Below are 24527 nucleotides of genomic sequence, written 5' to 3'. Positions count from 1 at the left end.
AACTATGTTTACCCATAATGAGCCTTGCTCTCTGTTTAGTATAGCCAGAAGGACACTGCTTTTTGGACTTGTGGTCACATCCCTACAGATTTGACCTCATTTGGTGGACACTATTAAAAGATTATCCTATTATTGAGAATTTCCATTACATCACATACTAAATATTAGTAGAATTCCTCTATGGGGAAAGTGATGTAATAAGAGGGCGTAGACTTAGTTGACCTTAAGCAAATTATACGGATAGGTATGTGGACATTATGCAATGGATCTGCTGACTAATAAAGCTCACTGGTACTGGGAAAAAAGCTCTGGGGGCAGAGACTTTCCTAGTAGCTCTTGAAGGAGGTGAAGCCATAGATGGAAATTTTCTTTGACTCTGTTGCCTTGGTACTGTGATGGTTATTTTGGAAGACGCCAAGGAAGAGAAAAGTGTGGCAGAAAAATGAAATAATGGAATGGGAATCAGACCTTGAGGTGGCTTGCTCACACTTCAGTGGGTGAGGAACTCAGGGCTTCTTTTCTTTTTCTACTTTGGAAGCCAAATGACGCTCATAAGGAATTAAAACTGCAGATGAAGGGTTGCAGGTGATTTAAGAATAAGATATTAAGAAACAGTTATAACAATTTTTTTTTTAATGATGCCAGAGAAGGTGTTGAAAGAGCACCTAAGGAAAAAGATTCCAGTTAAAAAGGAATGGGAAGACATATAAGGACCCAATAATTTGGCAAACTTGTTAAAATTAAACTTTTAGTTATAACTTTGCTTGAGCAGACTTTACAAATTAATTAAATTTTAATTGTTAAAAAAACAAATTACATGTGTAGTATATGAACAATGAAAAATAAAAAATGAAAATCTCCCTCCCTCTTTCCCTTCTAGGGGTAACTACTACTGTGATTTGTCTGTCTTTCAGGGCTTACAGATCACTGTTTATATTATTAGTACATTTTGGATAGGTGTTATTACTATATGTATTATTCTGCAATTTTTTAAACTTAATATATTCTGTACATTTTTCTATTCTTAAAAATTAGACAGTGTATTCTTTTTAATGGGCAGTCCTTATTTTAAATAAATTGAAATGGGAAACAAAGCTCCTTGGCAATTCTGCAACTTAAGAAAATCCTATATTTGGTGTATTTAAAATACTTTTCTTGATGTGATATAATTATCAACATGTTTGATAAGTTGCTTATAAATGATACCCTGCTAGATGGCATTCTACCTACCAGTATGAGATAGGAAAAGATAAGGTATGCTACAGGTTATAAAAGCAGATTTCACAAGACTATGTATAGTATAATTCCAGTTCTGTAGAAGGTTTGTACATGCACGGAAAGCAGTCTGGCAGCCTAGGCACTACAATGCTAACAGCTGTCATCACAGGATGGTTTTTTTCCCTGATACAGTTTTCTGCATTTCCTTTTCTTCCTTCCTTCCTTCTTTCTTTTTTCTTTCCTTTCCTTTCCCTTTCTTTCTTTCTTTCTTTCTTTCTTTCTTTCTCTCTTTCTCTCTTTCTATCTTTCTTCTTTCTTCTTTCAAGATTGGGTGGGCAGAGGGAGAGGGAGAGGGAGAGAATCTCAAGCAGAGTCCCAACTACGTGGGGCTTGATCTCACCACCCTGAGATCATGACCTGGCCGAAACCAAGAGTCAGATGTCTAAACAACTGTGCACCCAGGTGCCTGGTTTTCTGTATTTTCAATGATGAACTTCCCATTGCTTTTTAAAAAGTAAATGTAGTATTAAAATGCACTGCATCTGATAAAAGTTAATGTCCAAAATCTACAGAAACTAATCCCGTCTGAATTAGCTTTCACTCTATTGCCACACCCCAGAGTAAAAGAGCAGAAATACTAGGCCCTTCATTGATTTTATTAATTTGAGGATTTAGGTGTGCGTTCCCTTATTAAGACAAAGTAATCTTTAGCAGAGTTGATCAGGAAATGAGACAAAAATCAGGAAATCATATTCCTTTATTACATATATGAAATATAAAAAAATTAACAGAGCAATATATATATATATTTTTTGCAAGTCCACAGGACCTCAGGGAAAAAAAATATGTTCTGTATGTGAAGTTAATCTTATGGCACTGTGGCTTAGTTTTGTATATTCAAGTACAGAAGAAACTGTATGTATTGTGGTTGTGCACAGGTACAGAAGATGGCTAATAAAGATAACTGTTATTTGGTGAACTATCACATACATTGTGTCAAAAAAATGAGTAAATACAATGACCATATACTGTTAATAAAGATAAGGAGGAAGCTGTTTCAACATTCAGGTTTAAATACTAAACACAAAAATAAACACAAATTCTGTGTCTACAATAATTTTTGCCATGTATACACGTGCATTGCAAATAAATGAGTTTTAAAAATGTAAAGTCCATTTCCTCTTCATGCAAGCATATTGCTACACTTAGATTTCTTCTTCCTCTTATTTTAAAGTCTCATCTTGTTTTTTAAAAAATTTTTCATCACGGCTGGTATCTGTGGAGTCTAACCTATAGCTGAGACTTCATATGCAAACATGTTCTCCTTTTAGGTTTTTTCCAAGTGTTCAGAGCTATAACATACAACTTCCTTTTGTCCACACATAGTGGCAGTGTTTCTGTTTCAGTAGGTTTTCTTACTCGCCCTCTATTTTTCTTTCTGTCCAACATGATCTTCAAACTTTCTCAACACAAGTGGTAGGTAGTAAAGTGCTTTATACAAGGAAATACTATATACATGTGGGGAGGTTCCATTTAACACTCCGCAGACCAAAGTTCACACACATCACACAAAAGGCTCTTTTTTAAGAAAAACCTTTTTTTTTTGATAGTAGGGTTGGGGAGTTCTTAAAACATCCTTGATTACTTTAAGTAGCACAAATATAAGTAGCATATCTGAAGCTGGAAGGAGTCCTTGTTAGATGTACTGCTTTTAATGGATTACTGCTAAATATCATACTGCTATTAAAAATACCCTTAATAGTTACGAATTACAGAATCAGTCCCATAAGAGGCAGGTATCAGTGGAGGATTTTTCATTTGTCTTTATGAAGCAAACTGTATTTAAATCTGGCCCCCCAAGAGACAGGTTAGACTAGGCCCATGCATTGGAATATTTCTATATATTTTGGCACTTTAAAAGTTCCAGTTTTGTTTTTGAGGTCTCCTTTCCATTAAGTTTGTGTTTCATACGTAGAGAAGTGCCATTATGTGCGCTATACCAGCTCTATACCTTTGTTGCTACTTGCACTCTCTTTTTAAAATATCCATGACTTTTCTTCCAAGGGATGGCTTCCAGTGCTGGACAAAACTTTTCATATTCACGACTAGTTTGCCTGTTCTTACATCTTCATGTCCTGCCACAAGGTATTCCAAACCTAAAAGAGAACAAAGTTAGGGGCCATATAGTATCAAAATTTATGGAAGAGGAGAGATGTGACTTCGGTGGCTTTATATGCACTGAAATAGGATCACAGGGAGTGACAGCTGGCTCTTGATAAACTTTTACAGTGTGATAAGTGGCTTACATGTATTATTTCATTTATTTATTCATTAAAAAGATTTATTTATTTATTTATTTGACAGATCACAAGTAGGCAGAGAGGCAGGCAGAGAGAGAGAGAGAGGGAAGCAGGCTCCCTGCCAAGCACAGAGCCCAATGCGGGCCTCTATCCCAGGACCCTGGGATCATGACCTGAGCCGAAGGCAGAGGCTTTAACCCACTGAGCCACCCAGGCGCCCCTGTATTATTTCATTTAATCTTGAAAATAACCCTATGAAGTAGGTATTACTGTTTTCTTGTTTCACAAATAGGGAAACTAAGGCTCCGCAAGATTCAAAACTTATTCAGTGTCTACAAGTGAATAGTAGCAGTCTGACATAAGCTCAGGTTTGTTGAACTGTAGAATTTTTACTCTCTACTGTTACCACTCTCTATGGTAAAGAAGTGAGGATTCTATGGTACTTAGCATACTGCTATAAAGTGGTATTTCTTGGAAACTCACCATGTGTCGAAGTGCATATTAAGGAGGATTTTATAAAAGTGAAACAACCATTTGGGAAAACATATTGGAAGAAAGTTATGAATAATGCAAAGTAACACATACATCCTATAGAAAGTCAATGAGTTTTTGGAATACGGGATGTTTGTTTGTCATATTAAATTCAAAATTCATTTTAAGGCTTCAAATAAAAATTTTTGGCTAATGTACAGAATAATCAAAGGACAGTCTCATTACTTATTAATCTCCTTCAGTTGGTGTTTGTTATAATATCAATATTGGTATTTTGAGACAATTTTCTTCAATGTTATAGGATAAGCAAATAAGTAATTATGTTTATAAAAGAAAACTTTCCAAGATAAAGAGACATAAACTTTAAAACTTAAGAGAAAATAATAGATGTTAAAATTAAACTGAAAGTATTAATTTAAACTCATGGCTTTATAGGTATATATATAAATTACTATATATTAATAAAATAAAAATTATATATATATATACACATAAATATGTGTATATATTTATACATAAATATGTATACATATGTATACATATATTTATACATAAATATGTGTATATATATATATATATATATTTGTTGTTGTTGTTGTTCATCCACTGAAATGACCTGGAAAAAAGGCATCCCAATACCAATAAACACCTATAATAGACATATTGTGGTATCTAATTAAACAGTGCTCACTAAAAACAAAACAAAACAGAACAAGGCTTCTTGCAGAAATGCTACTGCAGGTCCAGGACAGGAAGATACAAGGTAGCATGGGGCATCTTACTGTGCTAAAAATCAAGGAAGCTCTCAAAGATTAATTGGGATCATTGTAAAAGGGCAAGGGAGCTAGCAAGAAAGGGTTACAACTTGCTAAAGCTGTGATAATTTGAGCACCCAGGAACATAATGATTGTATCTATCAAAACATACCGAATCAACAAAAATCCGTAATTCCAAAATGATACTTGAAAAAGCTTAATTCAGAGAAAAACTAGTTTGTCATCTTTTGAAACAACTGTTAAAATCACCCCTTACTTTGAAAGGTAAGCATTTTGGGAATTATGAGGAAAGAATTTAGCTTTTATCTTGCCTTTACAATAGAAAACATATTGAACGGTAACCTATAGCCCAGCTTGAAAAAGAAAGTCCCCTTACAGAAGAATGTCAGCTAGTGAATGAGGAGAATCAGGGAAACATTGTTTCTCAAGCTCTAATGAAATTACTGATTTAGGAAGGATTACCTGTTGGTGGTAACATCATTAAATCAATGGCCACAGGGAAACCGGATGTTTGTATCATGACCAAGTAACACCACACTTGTTATTTTTTAGTCTCAAAAGGAAAAAACGAAACTGCCCAATGGAGGGATCAGACTGTCATCACTCTAACCCCAGGGTCAAGTTTAGCAACGCTGATGGTGGATTATCCAGGTCCTATGCATCTCATCTTCTGATATGATTTAACATGAAGTATCTACCCAGCAGTATCTCTAATGGATTCTAGTCAAAATGTTTATCTTGAATCTGTCAAGATTTTCCTTAGAGATTACAAGAAACATAGGAGGTAGAGGGAGAAGCTAAATGACACCACGAGGAACTAACCAGACAAATATAGAAGGTAAAATAATCTACAGAACACTTGGCCTGGATTCTTCAGCACTAACATTTCTTCAACAACAATTAAGAAAGGAACTGTGCTTGAATAAAAGAGACTTAGGAGACTTAAAAACCAGATATAATGTGTGATGCTGGATTGAACACTGACAAGGACAAACCAGTTCTAAAGAACATTTGAGACCAGCTAGGAAATTGGAATATGGTCTGAGTATTAGGATATATGAAAATAAACTATAATTGAAGGCAATGATCACTAACTAAATAAAGTAGGCTACAGAATGGAGCATACTATCATTTTATTTTGGTTAAAAAGTACAATATATACATGCCCAGAGAAAGGCCTTGAAGGATTTTCACTAAGCTATTAACAGAGAGAAGCCCTGGAGGTAAGAAATATGAAGTTTTAAATTTTCCTCTAAATTTTTATAATGTACATGTGTATAGCTTCTATAGTGAGAGGGTTTTTAAGAGTATTATTAAAAGAAATAGCTATAGGGCGCCTGGGTGGCTCAGTGGGTTAAGCCGCTGCCTTCGGCTCAGGTCATGATCTCAGAGTCCTGGGATCGAGTCCCGCATTGGGCTCTCTGCTCAGCGGAGAGCCTGCTTCCCTCTCTCTCTCTCTCTGCCTGCCTCTCCATCTACTTGTGATTTCTCTCTGTCAAATAAATAAATAAAATCTTAAAAAAAAAAAAAGAAAGAAATAGCTATAATGGTGTTTTCAAAAAAAAAAAAAAGGAAAATAATGGTAGAGATTTTAATTAACACCGGAGAGCACAAATGTACGATGGACCATAAGGTATTTAAATTATTTGAAGAGTAACCTTAGCATCTGCATGAAAAAGAATCCCAATGTTTAATTAATAGACTAATTAAATATAACGATCTTGATATTGTTTGTAGCATACAAAGTAATAAAATCCTCATATAAAAATACAACAAATAATTTTTAGGAAACTTCATTGTTAAGTTTAGTATTTTAAATGAATTTACTTTGAAACTATAAAAAGAACACATCCTATAGGAGTTTGCCACTAATTTAAAGTGTGAATATATATTGAACTAATAGAAATGATACTGTGTGAATCCACTAATTAGGGAGCAGCATGATGCCAAAAATTAGCATGGGAAACAATGTTATCTGTTGTATCACTTACTAGCATTTACTTTTTACTTTCCTATTTTTTTGCTTTCGACATCTACTTTACTACCTGTTTAAGGGCACAAAGTTTGTTTCCATAGAAAAGGGAAATGTACTAGTTTAGGGCTAGTCTTGATATTCTAAATTGATTGATGAATGAGTAAATGTATGTATGAATGTAGGAATGAATGAATTTCCAGGGTTGCCAATTAGATTGTTCCTGTTCAAAAAGTAGCAGAGGAAGCTAGTTGGCATGTAAGGTTTCCGAATTTTCTTATCAGCTTTCTTTGGCCCTAGCTATTGAACTTGTAAAAATGGGAAAACAAAGTGAAATGAAAGAGTGTCTGGTTTTGCTTTGGCAGGTTCCCGTCTTTTCTTCAAAGTGAGTAAACATGTTTTTAAGGATTCTTTGAATAATTGCACGTATGTTTTCAATTGTGATGAACTCAGTTGATTCTTTGACTCTAGCAGAAATATAGTTCACATCCTGGAGGGTGGCTCAGATGCTCAAAGCTTTTTCGTTTTTTTTCACTGTCTTACTAAAAACTGGGCAGATTATTTTTTCTTTTTTCAAGATAGTAAAAAGTGCTTATAAGAAGAGCCTCTACACACAGATTATTGGGAAGTAGAACTTAAATTAAGGAATCTTCATTTCTTATGTTCAAAATCTAAGATTCTGATTACTTCATTTGTTCTTCAGAAACATATTTATTATTTAAAACATGGTTTCCTTTTCCTTATTAAAATTCAAATGAATTTTAAAAATATTAAAATGGTATAAAGGGATGTAAGAGATTAGTCAACAGTCAAAAATCCATGAGTTTTATATTTTAGGTTGTTTAGGTTGGGGGGAATATTTCATTGATAGTTTCGTTTTTTTCTTTGTCACTCAGTTATCTCTTTCAGTTATTAATCAAAAGACCACAGTGACTTCTTATGAACATAACTGGGATTCCCTGGACTTTTATTTAAAAGGAATTAGATACAAAACATAAATTATGCACCTGTATTAGCAATGCAATTAAGACACAAATGGCAACTACATGAAGTGGGAAATATGGAGGATTTTTAAAAATATAGTTTTTTTTAAGACTTTATTTGTCAGAGAGAGAGAGAGGGAAAGAGAGAAAGAAAATGCAAGCACAAGCAGAAGAAGGAGGTGGAGGGAGAAGCAGGCTCTCCACTGAGCAGGGAGCTCCACAGGGGGGTCAGTCTCTGGACTCCAGGATCATAGGCAGATGCTTAATGGACTCTAAGCCACTCAGGTGTCCCCCCAAATATGCTTGTTTTAATAGAACTTATTATCTGGGTACTATGTTATTATTTTGGTACTAGTGGTAAGTCCTAGAGATGCTATGATCAAATATCTAAATCCCATCCTCAAATTTAATAAAGGAGACAAATAAGCAGCTTATGACACAGTATGAAAGTTTACTTCTAGAGTGTGAAGGTTAAGAATCGCACACTAACTCACTGGCTCTTCCACTATAATTACATTTAAAGATGCAAATTCCCTTAATTTCAAGATTCTCTAAGATTCTACAATGGTTTATTGTTGTTGTTTTAATTTCTGCTGTTTCTAATTTGAAGCCAGAATGATCGTTTAATGAAAAACAAAATGATGAGAATTTGAGAGTTGTTTTCTATCCAGGAGACACAGATGCTTCTCATGCAATTGTAAAAAATGAATTCAATATTATTTGCACAGATGGAATTTTGCATTTGAATTTCCCCTGGGAGCAAGTTCTACCCAGGGCACCATAATAGGACCTTGCTTTCAGGTGAAGTGTTTGTTAGTGGCCTCTAAATTTATGAAAGTGTTTTCTATGCTACTGGCACCTGGAACCAAGCTGAGACTTCTCTTTTAGGACAGAAAATACTATACTGCTGGATTTTAAAATATTTTATTTTCATAGAACATGTGGAAGAGAATAATTTTTTGATGTCAGTTCAAAAAATTCCATTTGGATTTTGCCCAGAATTCAGATGGTGAAAAGGAGAGATACTTTTGGTGAGTTTATTTCAGTTGTGGTTTAGCGAATGTTAAGACAAGGAGCAAATCAGCAGAGTCAAAGTATTTATCAAGCTAGAAGAGTCTAATGCTTACCAGGATTGAGGATTGGACAAGTGCAACCTCTGTTAGTCCATGATTCTGGATATAATGTTCGTTTTCCTCGTAAAATTTTCAATTTGGTAGATTTTAAAACTTTTTTTATCTTCACATTGACCTCAGCATGAGATCCTTTATCGTGAGCTGATAAAATCTTTATTTTTAAAACTGTAACAACATAATTCATAACATCAAAATGCATAGAATTTCATATTGCTTTTTGAACTTGTAATGACTTAAGAACGCATCTCAGAGTATAATAAAAAAATTAATTAATGATGATGGAAATTTGCTTTAAAAATCATTAAGCTCAATTTGACGAGCACTGAGTAATATGTAGAACTGTTGAATCACTGTATTATACAACAGAAACTAATATAAAACTGTATGTTAACTATACTGGAATTTTTAAAAATCTCAAAAAATCATTAGGAAAAAAATCATTAGGCTCACTAACTTTTCCATTGGTTTCACCTTATTTATCTATACTAACTATACTCTTCCTTCTTAGACATTTTCAATTGCTGTTTCCCATATCATTATGCTAAGAGATTATCAGCCATTTGCCTACTTCAAACATAGTCCTAGACACATTTAGCTATCAAATCCAAATAGAAAGAAGATGTATAGGAAGTAGAATGTTTTATATTTAGATTCTGACTATATTTTACTCTGTGGTTCATTGTGTATTTAAGTTACATCAAAGAACAAACAAAATGTTACTACAGAATATATTTTATATATTCTAAAGAGATTAAATAATTAAATATTGATTATTTAATCTCCTTCCCTGGATGTAAAATGCAAGCTGACTGGGGTTAGGGTGGCTGTCTTTCCACATGACGGCAGAGCTTCAGTATTCTCTAAAACTCATAATTCTATTATGCTCTGCTCTTCCATCTGTGAATTGGATGTGGCTGGGGATTAAGGAGTGGAATAATTTGGGGTGGGGAAGAAAGTACACCTAAGGAACACTGGTTGTAGTGTTCTATATAGTCAGAAGAGTTTTTACGTTCTCAACTAAACCTTGATGGAAAATTTTGTGTATTGAGGGAACCCTATACTGGTTGGTCCCAATTCCTGAGAATAAGGTGGTCAGATAATAGCTTTTTTTAATAGAATCACCAAATTTTAGACTTTTAATGAGTCTTAAAAGTTCATCTAGTCTTGTTTTATGTTTGAGGGAGCAAGTTTTAAGAAATTAATTGAACTTCCCAAATTTGCATGACCAGTCAGTTAGAGGTAGAATTTGGACTGGAATCCCAATAAGATATACAAATAAATGAAGGGTATGTAGCATAGTGCCCCACTCATGGCTAATGCTCAATGAATGTTCACTATTGTTTTTCTACTAGATTATATACTCAAAGAGAACTGGGACCTCATCTACTCACTATTATAGCTTAATAAGTATTTGCCAAAGGAATAAACAAATGAATCAGTTTTTTCCCCCCATTCGTAGAATGGGGAGGGAGAAACCATTTTTTTCCAAGTCTGTAGGTATATTACATCTAATAAGAACAAGGTATTTAATTACATTATTAAGAGTGTCCAAGTTTTCTTTCTTTCTTTCTTTTTTTAAATAAAGATTGGGCTCTCTGCTCAGCAGGGAGGCTGCTTCCTCCTCTTTCTCTGCCTGCCCATTGTAGGGCTCAATTTCAGGACCCTGAGATCATGACCCGAGCTGAAGGCAGAGGCTTAACCCACTGAGCCATACAGGCATCCTGAGTGTTTTCTTAAGCAGAAAAGAATACAGTTGTATTAAAAGATGCCAGTGAAGTTGTTTGTAAATTTAGAGAGCTAATAAATATATGTAATAGTCAAAACCAGTTGATATTTCCACTAACCTGACTACATTTGAACTAAATTGTTATTTTTTTTTTGCTTTTGATAGCAAATACCATTTTCTCTGAACTAACTTTTCTTTATTGAGCACTATACATTTCAAAAATTTTCTTCTATTATTTAGCCAAGTTGTCAGGTGAAAGCAGGGAAATATGTAATTTTAGATAAGATTTATGAGGTTTTTAACATTTACTTTTTTATCTTTTATGAGATTAAATACAATGTTATCAAGAACCTAAACACTTGGTTTCAGAAAACGTGACTTAAAATTTTCTCTTCATTGAAATGTGTCTTTCAGGCAGTATGAATTATGGAACAATAAAAAGCCTTAAATACTAGTCAGGAATATGTTGGCAAGATAAGGCATCTAATTTGCTTTAATAGTAAACATAAAGCCATTTAGAATTTGAAGATAGTAACAGTCTTTACTTAGGGCAATGACATTTTCCTTTATCTATATTTTCCTGGTATTTGAAAGGTACAGGAGTCTAGAATATACAGAGAGGGCCGGGAAGAGGCTTGGATAGGCAGCTAAGCTCAGTGCTCCCCAAATATATATCCTCTTTCTTCCCCCTACCAGTTACTGAGGATATAGTGTGTGCTAGATATTATCCTGTCTGCTTTTCAAAAATCCCATCTTATGGGACAGGTGGCATCATCCCTATTTTACAGATGAAGAAGTCTGGAGAGGTTAAGTTACCCATGCAATAGACCAGAAATCAAACCCATACAGGTCTGAATCCAAAATCCGAGCTCTTAATCACTGTGAAATAGTGTTTGAACTGATTTTTCTTAGTATTACTACATGATAACTGGCACAGATTACTACTCAAAACTGGTATTACTACATGAAACTGGCACAGGAATCATTTTAGTGGCCAGAGACTTCCCTTTTAGATTATAACACAAAAAGCATCCACAAGAAAAGATTATGGATCATGGTTTTTCATTTTTTGTTACTTGCCTCTTTTGCTTATAGTAAGATGGGCTTGCCTTTGCTCAACCAGCTTCCTGCCCTCACCAGAACAATCAACACCATCTTTATTAAGTATTATTATATAAGACTAATGCTTTAATATATTGAGAATGCCATAGACTAAGCTTCCCAATTCCTAAAAATATTCTTTGTACCTGGTTTGAATAGATTCTTAGAAGCATTCAAGGACTTCAGACTTACCATATGAATATTTCATCCCACAGAATGCCTTGGAGTTTCCTAACACCTGTTCTTTACATTCACATTTACCTACAGAAAATAAATGAAAAATGGTGTTAGTTATTTAGAAATGAAGAAGAGAAAAAAAAACCCAGCAAGTACACCCAGGTATCATAACTCATTTTTTAAACGGAAGTATAATTAACATACAGTGTTATCTTAGTTTTCGGTATCAGGTTGTAGAACTCTTTAAGGCTTGAGTGATTCATACACCATAATCCATAAATACTAAGAAACCATAAAAAGTCATTCAAACAAAGTAGAGTCACTTTCTAAATTGAATTAGTTACCATTCAATAAGGTATTGACTTAAAAAAAATAGAAGTAGGAATAAGGGTATATTTTAATGCTTATAATTGATGTTATGACAGGTATAGTCCAGTATTAAGATTCCATGCTAATGGAAAAGAACAACTGAATAGATAAACTAGAGGAAAGACAACTGTCTTTTTACAATTAATGTTCACCACAGCAAAAGTCAAATATAGTGAAATAATTGAGCAAGTCCTTTGAAAGTAATACCATCCAACTTAAAAGTATTTATTGAGCACCTATTATGTACAGGACATAATGCTATATACTTAAGAATATATAAAGATGAACAATAAACAATTCTTGTCTGAAGGCTTATAATTCAGCAAGATGAATAAAGCAAGTGTACACATAGTGCTAAGTGTTCTAAGAGGGGTTCGATATGCTTGGGTGGGAGGGTCACATCTTGGGAAGGTGGGAAAAGGCTACATGGCCGAAGAAGGTTTTGAAATGGACTCTGAAGAATAGGTCGGGTGCTTTCTCCCAACAGTTTAAATAATGCATGACAGTTATTTTGTGTCAGACATTTGCCAGGCCCTGTAGAAGACTTTCAAAATACCTTTGACAGAGTCTATATATGGCATTCTCATTGATTTATCTGCTTCCTCTCTAAACTGTGATCCTTGACGATGACAGTTATGACTTATTTATCTTTATATTCCTAGAACCCAGAAGGGGTAGAATTTCCCTTCTTACTTACTTAACAATTCGATATAATTTTATCATCCCTCTCCTTCTGCCCTCATGCATTGCATTTTGTAGGCATCGAGTGGCATGGAAGTTGGTAACACTTACTAAGGAGCAGTCACTGTGTGCCAGGCACTATTTTAAGTGTCTTATATTTATTTACTCATCGAAGATTCTAACAGGTAGAGATTTGACAAGAATGTAGAGATAAGAGAGTGAGGAAATAAATGAAAGAGAGAAGAGCTGAGTGTGTTCATGGAAAAGTCAGTGGTTCTGTTTTCCCTGGATACAGATTGAATTGTGGATAGTAGTAGGTACCATGGAGGACCTTGATTAATAGGCAGTTAAGGCCTGAACTTAATTTGTTAGAGAAAGAGGATTTTTTAAAAGATTTGAGTATAGTTCACACACAATGTTACATTAGTTTCAGGTGATTCAACAAGTTATATGTTATACTGTGTCTCCACAAGTGCACAAGTGTAACTATCATCTGTCACCACGCAGTGCTGTTAAAATACCATTGACTATATTCCCTATGCTATGCCTTTATTCCCATGACTTACTAATTTCATAAATGGAAGCCTGTATTTCCCACTCCCCTCCACCCATTTTGCCCATTGATAAAGGGAAATTTTCAAAGCTTATTAGATTGAAGAAATTACATGAAATAAGACATATACTGTATCAATAGTACTGAAATGGAGAGAAAATGGAAGTAGAGACTAGTTAGAAGCTGATGAAACTGATGATAGCAACAGTAACTGAATTGAGCGCCAACCACAAGCCATAAATTATATACGGAACGTTATGATCTTGTTTAATATTTATAATAATCTAATGAGATAGACATTATTAACAAATGAAAAAATAAACAGAGATGTTAATTAGTTTGTCCAAGGCAACATAACTAACAAGTAGAAGAGCCAGATTTTTTGCCTGGGTTTGGGAGAATCTGAAGCCCCTGATCTTTCCACTGTACTGTCTTAAGTCAGATGAAATGTGGCTCAGTTGAACTAAAGAGGTGGCTGTAGGTCTAGAGAGGAAGAAATTTTAAGGGAGGCTGCAGACTTAGGGTCTAAAAATCCTGTCAATGGATTGGAAGAGGAAGCCAAAGGTTGAACTTGGAGTTTTCCTGTTACCTTGGAACCAAGGTGACGGAAGATTGAAGTATTACTAATGGAAATAAGGAAGTTAGGAGGAGAGCACTGCAGGGGTGTACAAGTTAAGGCTTTTTGTTGCAATCGTGGTTTAACTTAATTGTTGAAGGGATATGGAGTAGCTCACAGAGAGGAGAAAAAGCTGAAGAACCAGAACTTAGAAAAGGCATGAATCAGGAGAGCTGCAGAGATGTAGGTAGCAGGAGCTGTTGTGCAGCCCCTTTCGTGGATTTGCCTTTGGAATCATGAACTGGGATCACTTTCAGATCTTGTCCCTTTCAGCTTAAGATTTAAATTCCCGGGAGAGCACATCTGATTAGCCGGGCCAAAACTGTATTAAATGGAGGGTGGGGAAGTGTGGCTCCCCAGAGCAAAATTGGGTTGAGCTACCACAGAAATAGCAGGAATAAAGAGGAAATGGATCTGGTTAGGCAAAAACAACAGACGTCTAGTATGGGGAGAATATAATGAATTAGAGTTGCTGACAAAACATCCACGTGGAAATGAGAATATGATTCTGGTGAGATGAGGTTGGGTAGACATGGTGATGTGGCAAATAGTGACATATTGGCTCTAACTAAAGCTGCTCTAGAAACTAGAGAATGAGATATGCAAGTGGAAAATCACAGTGGAATTAAATAGTGGGAATGAGAAACCTGAGGTGCTTAAAATTATCTGCCGTGACTTGTTAAATAATATTGCATATAATCTAAACATGGCAGAGAGGGTTACTCATTCAGATATTGGAGTAACCTAAGTGGATAGCCTGTGGCCTTTGATAATTCCACCAAAGCTGGAGAGTATGGTAACTACCTTGCTAAAAAACCTGATGCAACTCCAAATGGTATATATTATTACTCAACTGATGGTTTTCTTTGTAGTCCTTCAGCCAATTAGAACATACAAAGTTCTGTTATTTGAGGATCTTTTTGTGGTCGTTTTCCAATACTCCTTTTTCATATGTTAAGAAATCAGACATTAAATTTTTTTTCATAAAGATTACCATTGTAATCATTTTTTTTTAAGATTTTATTTATTCGACAGAGAGAGAGATCACAAGTAGGCAGAGAGGCAGGCAGAGAGAGAGAGAAGAGGAAGCGGGCTCCCCAACAAGGAGAGAGCCCGATGCGGGGCTCGATCCCAGGACCCTGGGATCATGACCTGAGCTGAAGGCAGAGGCTTTAACCCTCTGAGCCACCCAGGCGCCCCTGTAATCATTTTTTAAAAAGATTTTATTTACGTATTGTGAGAGAGATTGGCGGGGAGGGGCAGACAGGGTGGAAGGGGGAGAGAGCCTTTTGCGGGGCTCAATTTCATAATTCTGAGAGCATGACCTGAGCTGAAACCAAAAGTCTGATGCTTAACCAACTGAGCCACTCAGATGCCCCTAAAATTTGTTTTTGAATGAATCTTTGTTGATTAGGCTTTAACCCAGATGTGTTTTCTTAAAGGAAACCTGGAAGGGAAGAAAAGAATACTATTTACAGTTCTGTGGTACTGGTTAAAACCAGATTTCTTGTATAAATTCTGTAGAACTATTTAAAGCCAGTTTTGTTGTACAAGCTCTAATGGTACTAATTCAAGCTAGATTTGTTGTACAGGAGGTAAAATTTTACATCCAATGTTCTCTGTCTCCTAAGAAGTAGTAGAAGTTAAGGGTATCTTGTTGGTATAGTGCATTATATTTCTAGTTTGGGAAACTTATGGTAGGTAAATAGGTAGGGAGGCACATATATTTGAGAATGAATCATGCTGCTTCAAAAACTGATTACCCTTCTTTTTCTTTTGTTTAAAAAAGGTGCCACGAGCACAGCACTATTCTATACCCAATGGGAATACGGATATTTAGCAGGAAACCGAACAATGGCTTCCTCAAACTGGAGCTCTTCCAGATAAATTTCAGAGACTCTCTAGGGGTATTACAGACCTAACAGCTGTTGTGGATGTGAGTCTAGAGTGATTCTGATGCCAGCATGTTATGTGCTGAGTTGGTGTGTTGCCAACTCTCTAGTAACATGATTGGCTTAATGTATGTCCTATGGTCCTAAACACTTGATTTTTACAGATTTGGCTTGGCAGGCAAAGTTGAATAATTATGAAAACCATTGTGTTAGAAAAACAGAAGAGAAGTTTCAAAAATGGTTAAAGTTAAAATTACAAAATTCGGACTATTTAGCATTGAGGCCAAAAATAAATGGGAAAGATTTTTCTTTTTCAAATGCTAAAAAAGATAAATATGACTACTTTGTATTCCTTCATCTTTCCCACATTCTAAACCTAAAATGAAACCATTAGGAAAATGATCATAAGATTATGTTAGGTGAAAAAAACCATGACACAGAATTGTAAGTACCAGTGTTTCTCAAATTTGGGTTCTTGATTCTTGAAGAGTTCATAAGTTTTCTATAAAAGTGTATTAAAATTGTTGTTTCTTACTCTGCCCCAGTGACCCTTTGTCTCCTTGTTGACCTCAGGGCTTTTGCACTTGCTGTTTCTTCTGCCTAAACTCTCCTCCCTCTTTTATCTGTATACCTCTCTTTCTCTCTTTTTTAGTTTAGTTTAGTGTTTTGTTTTGTTTTGTTTTTTAACCTCATATGTCACCTTCCATAGGATTTCCCTTGATCACTTTTTTTTAAAAGATTTGTATTTATTTGTTTGACACAGAGAGAGAGATCACAAGCAGACAGAGCAGCAGGCACAGAGAGAGTGGGGGAAGCAGGCCCCCCCCAATGAACAGCGAGCCTGATGCGGGGCTCATTCCCAGGACCCTGAGATCATGATCTGAGCTGAAGGCAGAGGTTTAACCCATTGAGCCACTCAGTTACCCGATCACGTTTTTTTATAAAAGTATGCCCCTCCTGGCCACTTATCATCTCCTCCCTGCTTTATTTCTCTATTGTATTAGACAACATGACACTAAATATTTTACTTATTTATTAGTTTTCTTCTAAGAAGACAAGAATGTAGGCTCCTTGGAGCCTGGGTTTTTTTTTTTTTTTAATCTGTTCTGTTCTCTTAATGTATTTACAGTACTGGCATACATTATGGGTATTCGATAAATATTTGTGGGGTAGATGAATGAATTTATAAGGAATCACTAATTAGTGAGAAAATGACAAAATTGGAAATACACAGAGAAAGAGACCTAAATAACGAAGAAAGTGTGAAAAATTACTAAAACTGTTAGTAATCAGAAAAATACAATTTAAAATGGCGAGGCCCCAGTCCATAATCATCAGATTGGCAAAAGTTGAGAGATTTGGTAATGTTAACTGTAGAAGCCCAAAAATATTAAATGAGTTGAGAATTGCGTCAGCATTAGTGAGGTAGAATAGTGCTTGGTCCCTTGTGTGTGTTATATAAAAATTTGTTAAACAGGGGCGCCTGGGTGCTCAGTGGGTTAAGCCTCTGCCTTCAGCTCGGGTCATGATCCCAGAGTCCTGGGATCGAGCCCCACATCGGCCTCTCTGCTCAGCAGGGAGCCTGCTTCCTCCTCTCTCTCTGCCTGCCTCTCTGCCTACTTGTGATCTCTCTGTGTCAAATAAATAAAATCTTTAAAAAAATTTTTGTTAAATAAATACAAAGTATCAGTGAGGATATGAAGCAACAGGATGTCATACTTTGCTGGTAGAATGCAAATCTGTATAACCACTTTGGAGATCTATTTGGCAATATTGGTAAATTTGATAAAAAAGCACACTTGTGACCCAATAGCGGCTGGGTTATACCCTAGGAGAAGGGTCAACAAACATTTTCTATAAAGGGATAGATAATAAATGTGTTGGGATTTACAGGTTAAGAGACAAAGTTAAAGATACTATGCAGGTATTAATATTATTAACTATTTAAATGATAACTATAAACATTAGAGCAGGTATCTTGTGCAGTGTAGACAAACAGTCAGCAGGCCAGATTTGGTCTGAGTGCTAGTTTGCCAGCCCCTGCTCTAGTGAAACTCCTTAAATTCACCAAATCACATTTAAGAGAGCATTTGTTGGGGCACCAGGATGGCTCAGTTGATTGTGCTCCCTGCTGGGTTGGGAGTCTGCTTGTCTCTCTCCCTCTGCTGCTCCCCCACCCTCCGGGGCTCGCTTTCTCTCAAATAAATAAATAAAATCCTTTAAAAAATTATTTTAAAAAAAGAACATTCATTGTAGCATTACATATAACAGTGGGAAATTGAAAATTAATAATATCCTAAATGGCAAACAATGAGAGGATAAAAAATGTCATATTCAAATAATAGAATGCTTAAATCTAAAAAAATACATATTCAGAGCAAAGAAAAGTTTTAAAGGCATAGGTAGGTTATTACATACATGCAATTTTAAAAACACTTTCTATTTATAGAAGTAGCAAAATAGTAAAAACATGAAAGTTCATGATAAATATCAAAATTCTGGTTAGTAGCTTTTCTGTGGAGTAAGGAAGGCTAGTAAATTTGGAGATTGGTGCAGGTCTTCAAATGTATCTATAACACTTTAAAATTTAAATAAAAATATGAAACAATTATGGCAAAACTTAAAATTTGGTAACATTAACAGGTGTGTAAGTGGGTGTTCACAATACATATTTGGCATTTGTGATGTTTGATAAAAAAATTTTTGGTGAACATTTCACAATACATACAAATAAGGGGTCATTATTATGTTGTACACCTAAACTAATAAGTTATATGCCAACCCACTAAAAATGTTTTTAAAAAATTTATTATTAAGTTTCCTTTGGATCATTTGGGAAGCACTTTATAACCAAATGCTTATACAAGATTTCATGCCCACATTTGTGTTTGTGTTATGGAGCAAGTTGGTGCTGAATAGAACGACTTGCCTTTCTACAAGAAAAGAATAGAGGCAGGATAAACACAGAACCCATGTATTCACACCAATATCACAGCATGCTCATCCAACAAAGAAACAGATAAACATCATAAGAAAACCGAGTCAGAGGAAAGAGTATAGAGATTTTTTAGATTTAAAGAACCATATTTATGTAGGAAAGAGTGTCTTGGCTTCAGTAAAAATCACTTTTCATATTCAAGTAATGAATTTTATTACTTGAATATTATTATATATAATATATAATAACTTATTTTACTATATATTATTAATAATATTATTTATTCAAATAATTTTATCTGAATTTTATTGGTTTTGTTATTTGGCTTATAATTAGTTTGTAAAATTATTTTTGTTTTCTAGTTGCAAAAAAAGATAAAACATAAGGAGTTCGCCTTAGCTTTGTGTATATTAAGTTATGCTAGGTCTGTAATAATCTTTTTCCTTTAAATGAATTTCTCCACTTCCAAACCTGATATATTCAATTAGCTCTCACCCCAGTAAAACAGTATGTTGTAGAGAGGGAAACAAACCAAAAATCTAATGGTTTGGGTAATGAGATTTGATATTTTTTTACTGTGGTGTTTTGCATTTTCCAGATTTTCTATACTAGTTAGAAATGTTACTCTAGGGACGCCTGGGTGGCTCAGTGGGTTAAAGCCTCTGCCTTCGGCTCAGGTCATGATCTCAGGGTCCTGGGATCGAGTCCCACATCGGGCTCTCTGCTCAGCGGGGAGCCTGCTTCCTCCTCTCTCTCTGCCTGCCTCTCTGCCTACTTGTGATCTCTGTCTGTCAAATAAATAAATAAAATCTTTAAAAAAAAAAAAAAGAAATGTTACTCTAATAATCAGAAAATAAACAAAATCTTGTTAAAATACTCTTTGGCTCTCTCTAATGGTTTTATGCTTGTCGGCAGGGGTGTCACTACTTTATTAACCTCAGAACTAATGAGTTCCCTTGCTAGGATCCAAGGGTTATTTTCTAATTTGTCATGAATCACTGTGACTAGAGACTAGACCTGGAAATATGATAACTGGTTATAGCCATTGTCTCACCTGAGTGTCGAAGTGCAGAAAATCCTTGCTCATCTTCCCACTCCCAGGTTGGTTCGCTTTTATTGTGCATGGGATGGAAGTGAGGAATTTCATGATACCAGTCTATGTCTGTGCTGCTAATAAAACAGAAAATGATGAAGTTAAGGACTTTCTTAGAACTTGAATGAAATGAACATAAATGTGGAGACTTAAACCTAATTGGGTACCTTCCCATCCTTTTAGTTTTCAGAAAGAGTGTTTTAAGAGCCTATTATTAAGAATAATTTATTCTGCAAAATGAACCAGACCATTTCTAGAATCCTGCGAGAACAAGTTACTCTGCAATTTGACAAAGATTCTTAAAAATACGGTGCAAATACATTTTTGCTCCACTGACAGCATGTAAGATTTTCCAGATCACTATCAGATTGTCAGAAGAATCTGAATGACACACGGACAGAGCAAGAGCCATGAGCATTCACCTGCTGATGCAGTCTCCTGTGAGGGGGTCACAGCTCCCTGCGCAGTCACAGGGCCTGCAGCCATAGTCTCCGAAGCCCCAGTATCCCACCAGACACCTGTCACAGTGTGGTCCTGCCACCCCAGGCTTGCAAGGGCAGTCACCATTGCTGGGGTCACAGAAGGTTACTGAGCTGAAAGGAAGGACTGCTGATCCGACTGGATGACAGGAACACACTACAACAGAGAGGACACACAAGGATCAGTGAGTAACTGGTTATCCGTGACCTGGTTTCCCTTCACCACCCAGCATACCTCTGAGGTTCCCCTGTTAGACAGTTGGTATATGCTCAGAGAATGAAAACTAATTAAATTACAGATGAGAAGATAAAATCAGGAAAGCACACTTGCTGCAAAATGAACTACATTGTTGGGGCGCCTGGGTGGCTCAGTGGGTTAAGCCTCTGCCTTCAGCTCAAGTCATGGTCCTGGGGTCCTGGGATCGAGCCCCACATCGGGCTCTCTGCTTGGTGGGGAGCCTGCTTACCCCCACCCCTCTCTCTCTCTGCCTGCCTCTCTGCCTACTTGTGATCTCTGCCTGATAAATAAATAAATAAAATCCTTTTAAAAAAATGAACTACATTATTTATTCTAAATTAGAGGGTGTTAAATATGAATGGATTTTGCTTGGGGTGTTGAGAATGAATCAGCAAAGAAGACAAAGAGGGAGTTAGGCAGAAAGGAAGATAAATCAAGAGAGTATGGTGTTCTGGAAGCCAAACAAAGTTTCAACATCAGGTAGGCCACATCAACTGTTTAAATGCTGACAGTCCCCAAAAGATGGGGATTGGGAATATATTTTTGCATTGGACAAAATGAAGAGCATTGGTAACCTTAATAGGAAAAGTTTCACTCTACTGATGAGTGGTGAACCTATCTGAAGAGAACTCAGAAGATGGGAGTAGAGGAATTTGAGCATGAGAACAGACAGTTCTTTGGAGAAGCTTTTCTATAATGGCACAGAAAACTGAAGGGGGATATGAATGAAAGTGATGGTTTGAGGTTTTGTTTTGTTTAAGATGAGAGAAATTGCAACAGGTTTGATGTTGATGGGAATGATCCAAGAGAAAGGGAAAAATGGATCACCTGAAGAAAGCTGGGAGCATTGTTGGAGGGATAGTTAAGCATACTGGGGTAAGGCAGACAGACAGGATCTGGTGCAGAAGAGAAAGTGCTGGCCTTGGGTAGGAACATGATCAGTTCATAGTAACAGGATGCAGAGCACAGCTTATGGACTCAGATGCAGGAAAGTGGATACATGCAGGAGTGCAAGCTGGGGAATTTTTCTTCTGGTTCCTTGTAGTTTCTGGATGAAATAGTAAGCAAAGTCGTCAGGCGAGAGAGATGAAGAGGGGCAGTGGGAGAGTGAACGAGAGACACAGAAAATGAAGTGTCATTTCCAGGCACATGAAGGCTACACTTGAGATCAGTAGTCATGAATTTAGAGGGGTGTAGCCGAGACGGTTCAGGTTTGAGATGGAAGAAAGCTGGATTTACTCGGCACAGTGTTATGGCTGACTATGTGCCCTCCAGATTCATATGCTGAACCTACGCTCCACTGTGATGGTATCTGGAAGTGGGAGCTTTGGGAGCTTTGGATGTGGTCTCAGGGGTGATAAGATTCATGCCCTTCTATGGGGAAGAAAAGCGCAGTGCTCTCTTCTCTGTGAAGGACGTGACGCTACGATGAGAGGTTGGCAGTCTACAACCCAGAAGAGAGCTCTCAACAGGACCCAACTGTCCTGAAGGGTATCTAGATCTCATGGAGATTTCCTGAGGCTGAAATGGTTTTAAATGAAATTACTTCAGCAAAATACGTAGTTCAATCTGATATCTACTAGGTCAGTTCTTCCTGCTAAATCTTCTCAACTGAAAAGATCTCCACTTCCTTCTTTATCCCCTTGGAAACATTTTCTATTGATCTATTCCTTTGTCATTAAAATAACAGTTTGGCTTGGGGCGTCTGGGTGGCTCAGTCGTTAAGAGTCTTCCTTTGGCTCAGGTCACGATTCCAGGGTCCTGGGATCAAGCCCCGCAGCAGGCTCCCTGCTCAGCAGAAGGCCTGCTTCTCCCTCTGCCTGCTGCTCCCCCTATTTGTGTATGTGCTCTCTCTCTCTCTCTTTCTCACTATCAAACAAATAAAATATTTTTAAAAACGGGAAAAAAACATATAATCACTTAAAAAAAAAACCAAAAAAAAACAGTTTGGCTTCAATCTGGCTTCAAATCTCTACTGGCTGTGTGACTTTTGGCCAATACCTCGCTTCTCATTAGCCCAGGTTCCTTGTCTTTAGAACAGAAATGACAACTGTATCTATCCTTATGCAGTTGCTATACGGGTAAAAGGAGATCATGCTTGTAGTGTATCACTACATTAGTGTTGTGTCTGACACATGGTTAATTAATAGTGAACCAACAACTTAATTCAATAAATAATTCTTATGGAGATATAGGACCTATGCTTGTTTAAGTAATGGTGCCAGCCCTTAAGGAATTCATGGTCTTGTTGGGGAAAACAGAGGAGTCTGGATGTCCTCTTTGCGAAAATGTCTGTTCATGTCTTCTGTCCATTTCTTGGCTGGATTATTTGTCCCCAAAGGGTGTTGCATTTGGTAAGTTCTTTACAGATCTTGGACACTAGCCCTTTTTCTGATAAAACACTCTGACTAGGTACTCTAAAGGAGGCCTGTGCATTCTAAGGGAGCACAGAAAAGAGATGACAGGCTGAGGGAATCACATGGGGGTTCTTTTTATTTTATTTTATTTAAATTCAATTAATTAACATTTAGTGTACTATTAGTTTGAGGTAGAGGTCAGTGATCCATCAGTCTTATATCACACCCAGTGCTCATTACATCACATGCCCTCCTTAAGACCCTTCACCCAGTTTTCCCATCTCACCACCTCCCTCCCTCCCTTCCAGCAGCCCTCAGTTTGTTTCCTATAGTTAAGAGTCCCTCATGGTTTTATTTTTCCCTCTCTTCCCCTACGATCCTCTGTTTTGTTTCTTAAATTCCACCTATCAGTGAGATCATACGATAATTGTCTTTCTCTGATGGACTTATTTTGCTTAGCATAATATCCTAGGGTATTATGTGCCATCCACACTGTTGCAAATGCCAAGATCTCATTGCCAAGATTTCGTTTTTGAAGGCTGAATAATATTCCTGTGTGTGTATGTGTGTGTGTACACATATGGCATCTCCTTTACCCATTCATCTGCTGATGGACATTTGGGCTCTTTCCATAGTTTGCCATGGTGGACATGGCTGCTATAAACATTGGGATGCAGGTGCCACTTCAGATCACTACATTTGTATGTTTGGGGCAAATATCTAGCAGTGCAATTGCTGGGTCATAGGGTATCTCTATTTTCAACTTTTTGAGGAAACGCCATGCTGTTTTCCAGAGTGGCTGCACCAGCTTACATTCCCACCAGCAGTGTAGGAGGGTTCCCCTTTCTCTGCATCCTCCCCAGCATCTGTTGTTTCCTGACTTGTTAATTTTAGCCATTCTGACTAGTGTGAGGTGGTATCGCATGGTGGTTTTGGTTTGTATTTCCCTGATACCATGTGATGTTGAGCATTTTTCATGTGTCTGTTGGCCATCTGGATGTCCTCTTTGCGAAAATGTCTGTTCATGTCTTCTGTCCATTTCTTGGCTGGATTATTTGTCCCCAAAGGGTGTTGCATTTGGTAAGTTCTTTACAGATCTTGGACACTAGCCCTTTTTCTGATAAAACATTTGCAAATATCTTCTCCCATTTTATCGGTTGTCTTTTGGTTTTGTTGACTGTTTCTCTGCTGTGCATAAGATTTTTATCTTGATGAAGTTCCAATAGTTCATTTTTGTCTTTGTTTCCCTTGCCTTTGAAGATGTGTCTAGCAAGAAGTTGCTGTGGCTGAGATTGAAGATACTGCTGCCCGTGTTCTCCTCTAGGATTTTGATGGATTCCTGTCTCACATTTAGGTCTTTCATCCATTTTTGAGTTTATTTTTCACATGGGGATTCTAAGGAAGGGGTTATTTAGATACCTGAGCTGATCCTA

General features: G+C 36.5%; 1 protein-coding gene and 1 long non-coding RNA gene across 3 annotated transcripts in view; one reads left to right on the top strand and one right to left on the bottom strand.

The window, feature by feature from the left end:
- LOC123393291 overlaps positions 1-24527 on the top strand; it is a 90577-nt gene that overhangs the window by 13941 nt on the left and 52109 nt on the right. The gene's annotated exons all lie outside the window — the stretch shown is intronic.
- Positions 1958-24527, bottom strand: part of NTN4 (netrin 4) — a 113131-nt gene continuing 90561 nt past the window's right edge. The window contains exons 6-10 of one of the 2 annotated variants that reach the window (XM_004748504.3): positions 20443-20656; positions 19982-20097; positions 11894-11962; positions 8869-9039; positions 1958-3374 (exon numbers count right to left, since the gene is read on the bottom strand). In XM_004748504.3, coding sequence (XP_004748561.1) covers positions 3238-3374; positions 8869-9039; positions 11894-11962; positions 19982-20097; positions 20443-20656 — 707 coding nt within the window. In that variant the 3' untranslated portion in view covers positions 1958-3237. The remainder of the gene's footprint in view (positions 3375-8868; positions 9040-11893; positions 11963-19981; positions 20098-20442; positions 20657-24527) is intronic. The other variant, XM_013054186.2, reaches the window with a different exon arrangement.

The sequence above is a fragment of the Mustela putorius genome, unplaced genomic scaffold (genome assembly GCF_011764305.1).
Source record: "Mustela putorius furo isolate JIRA1106 unplaced genomic scaffold, ASM1176430v1.1 tig00000788_pilon_pilon_pilon, whole genome shotgun sequence".
In the NCBI taxonomy this organism is placed as follows: domain Eukaryota; kingdom Metazoa; phylum Chordata; class Mammalia; order Carnivora; family Mustelidae; genus Mustela; species Mustela putorius.
Note: the sequence above shows the minus strand (reverse complement) of the source record. Positions and strands in the feature narration are given on the sequence as shown.